The sequence below is a fragment of the Monodelphis domestica genome, chromosome 1 (assembly GCF_027887165.1).
Source record: "Monodelphis domestica isolate mMonDom1 chromosome 1, mMonDom1.pri, whole genome shotgun sequence".
NCBI classification, from domain to species: domain Eukaryota; kingdom Metazoa; phylum Chordata; class Mammalia; order Didelphimorphia; family Didelphidae; genus Monodelphis; species Monodelphis domestica.
The window spans coordinates 431,527,989-431,531,416 of record NC_077227.1 but is presented as its reverse complement, the minus strand read 5'-3'; the positions used below and the strand labels follow the sequence as shown (position 1 = coordinate 431,531,416).

Here is a 3,428-nt window from a genome sequence, read left to right as displayed (position 1 = left end):
TTAGGTTAAACTTTTTTTTAAAGTATATTTAGAAGTAAGTTCTATTAGTAAACTTGAATTTCTGACTATAGTTAGACCTTACGCATCTTGAGCGTTAAGGGCATGGTGTCCTGAGACCTGGAAAATCCACATATGATTTTTTGGTCCTCTCTTTGTGCCAGAGAAGAACTCTGATTTTTTTTTCTTTTCTGCAAATATATGCATTTATGAGTTACCCAACATTTAAAAATATATCTGCATTTTTAGCCTTTGTATATCATCTGCTGGCTTTCATATTCTTTTCATAAACTTTAACTTTTTACTCAATTTTAACTTTAACAAGAAATTGTGTGTATCTGTGATGTTAAAAGACAAAATATATTATTATACAGTCCTATACATATATTGTATGCATTTCTGAGTTTCTAAACCTTTTCTGTGTCATCTGTTGGCCTTCTTGTGTGGTCTACGGCATTGGCAAACTCCCCCCCAAATTTCCATTCAGATTTTTATGCCAATCATATCTTATGCCAATATGTTACATTGATATATTGAAACCTCAGTGGGAAAAATCTTATACTTGATTTGAATTTATGGCCTACTTTAATTGAAGAGTTGCTGAAGGACTTCTAAAGATTAAGTTCCCTAAATTTCTTTAAAAAAAAAAAAGAGAAGATATTAGGAAATTGAATCTATAAAGACCAGTGACACTTATAATTTTTCAATAAAATTGAAAAAGTTGAAATATTGAAAGTTGGCAGTTTCATAAGTAATGTTTTGCTAGTGTCATAGAGCAGCAGATATATACATATTAATTAAATACAAAATTGTTTTGGAGAGAGGATACTAGTTGTTAGAGAAATTGGGAAAGATTTTATGTAGATTATTGTGCTTAATCTACATATTAAAGGAGAAAGTGACTTTATGCTGTAGCTGTGAGGAGGGAGTGCACTCCAGGTATTTCAAATGGTTAGTGAAAAAATGTGGGAAGTGGGAGATCAGAATGTTGAGTTTGAGAAGCAGACATAAGATTAGTCTGCTCAGAATGAAAAATACAGGACAGTAGTAAAATTCAGTGATGATACAAAAATAAATTTTGGTAAGACTGTGCAAAACTTTAAAAGCCAAATTCAGAAATTAATATTGTTTACAATTTTATAAGAAATAGGAAGATACTGACATTAAGTAAACTCACATTGTTCGAATCTATGTTTATGAAAAACTTTTTTTTTGCAAATGTGTAGTAGGATGAAATGGAATAGAATGACATTTGAGGTAGGGAAAATAGGTAGGAAGTTTTTAAAATAATCTAGGCGATAAGAGATGAGAGCCTGAATTAAGGTTTTAGCTGTGTGAGTAGAGAGAAAGGATCAGAATCAACAGCTATTGTATAGGGCAGGTGATTGATATTGTTAGGGATATTGCTAGATATATGGCAACATGTGGCAACAAATTAAATTTATTGGGTGATAAAGGGCAAAGACTCAGAGTTAATACATGGGTTAAGGTCTTGGGAGAATGAAAAGATGAAGAAATGAAAAGATATTTGACAGAAATCAGAAATTTTGGAAGAGAGAAATTTAGGGGAAAAGATAAAGAATGAGTTCAGTTTTAAGTATATTAAGATATCTTTAGAATATCCAATTTAAAATGTTTAATAGAAATTTGGCAATGTGGATCTGAAGTTCAGGAAAGAGAATGGATTTAAATATATAGATGTGCAGTCATCTTCATTAATATTAATTAATACCCTTAGTGATGATGAGGTTACCAAGAGAGCATATGCAAAAGAGGGAATAAAAGAAGGGCCAAATCAATGTGTATCAATGGTCAGACTGTGGAAGATGTTTGTTAAATATAAAGAACCATTTTCTAACCCTTAGAGTTGCCCATAAATAGAAAGGCTTGCTGGTGTGATAGTGTACTGTTTACATTGGATGTGTTCAATAACTCCTTTTGAGAGCACCATTTAATGTTTGGGTAGGAAATTGAATTTTAAAGATCCCCTCTAATAGTGGATTCTATGATTCTTTAGGTTAAAGTCATCTACTCAATATCTCATTATTCCTTTAAAAAAAAAAACATGAGTGACATCAACAAGACCTGGGTGACAGAATTCTTCTTTCTAGGACTTTCTGATGATCTTCAAATTCAGCTATTTCTCTTCATACTCTTCCTGATAGTCTACTTGGTTACTCTGCTTGGAAACCTGCTTCTCATCTCCCTGGTTCTGATTGACTCACAACTCCATACATCCATGTACTTTTTCCTTTGCAACTTGTCTTTGGCTGACCTGGGCTTCTCTACTTGTATTGTTCCCCAAGTTCTTGCCCACATGTTATCCAGAAGAAAAGTCATTTCCTTCATAGGCTGTGCAGTTCAGCTTCTTTTCTGCGTCATTTTAGGAGGTACAGAGTGTGCACTGTTAGCTGTGATGTCCTATGACAGGTACTTGGCAATCTGTGACCCCATGCACTACCCTATCATCATGACATCGAGGCTATGTGGCCACTTGGTCTTGGGTTGCTGGATCAGTGGTATTCTAGTGGCTTTGGTTCACACCACATTCACATTGCGACTCCCTTACCAAGGAGATAATAGAATTGCTCATTTCTTTTGTGAGTCCCCAGCCCTCTTAGCCTTGGCTTCTGCAGACACCCACAGCTCAAAGATGGCCATTTTCTTAATGGGTTCTCTGTTTCTTCTTGCACCTGTGTCTCTGATTCTGGCATCCTATGGCTCCATTATAGTGACTGTGATCAAGATGAAGACAACCTCAGGGAGACGTAAAGCATTCTCCACTTGTGGCTCCCACCTCCTTGTAGTCATTATTTTTTATGGGTCAGCTATCATTAACTATATGAGACTTAAACCCTCAAAAGAGGAGGCAAAAGTGGCATCTGTATTTTATGCTGTGATAAACCCCATGCTTAATCCCCTCATTTACAGCCTGAGGAATAAGGATGTGACTAAGGCACTTAGAAACATAGCCAAAAAAAGGAAATGCTTCATATCCTGATTATGTCACTGTCATTCATTATAGCATTGTTTCTTCACTCCAGAGACTGCTATAGCACTCCCGATCCTATTAAAAAATTGCCTTTCCATTATTCTTAGCATATATGAATACATGTTTATATTGCTTTATAGCGATATCTAGAATGTTTATGTGTTGTATACCAATAATATGTCTCAGGCATAGAGAGAGGTGTGACATGATATATCTATCACTCTGAATACCTAGATGAGAACACTACTAATATGGAGGATTTTAGAAAAACAGTTTTAGTAATGTGTAATTAGCATAAGAGACAGTTCTGCTCTAGACTTTGGGAAATAGACTTAGGCATGTTATAATGTTTCTTGGGAACAAAAAGAGGAGTAGGAAGAGAAGGAGATGGAAGAGATAGTAGATAAATGGGAAAAATAGGATGGAGGCAAATACATAT

At 34.9% G+C, this 3,428-nt stretch overlaps 1 protein-coding gene across 1 annotated transcript; it reads left to right on the top strand.

The window, feature by feature from the left end:
- Nucleotides 1-2,062: 2,062 nt before the first annotated feature.
- Nucleotides 2,063-3,038, top strand: LOC100009737 (olfactory receptor 2D2-like). The gene has a single exon (XM_001362120.3). It carries the CDS (start codon nt 2,063-2,065, stop codon nt 2,996-2,998), a length of 936 nt encoding a protein of 311 aa, XP_001362157.2. The 3' UTR covers nt 2,999-3,038.
- Nucleotides 3,039-3,428: the final 390 nt, after the last annotated feature.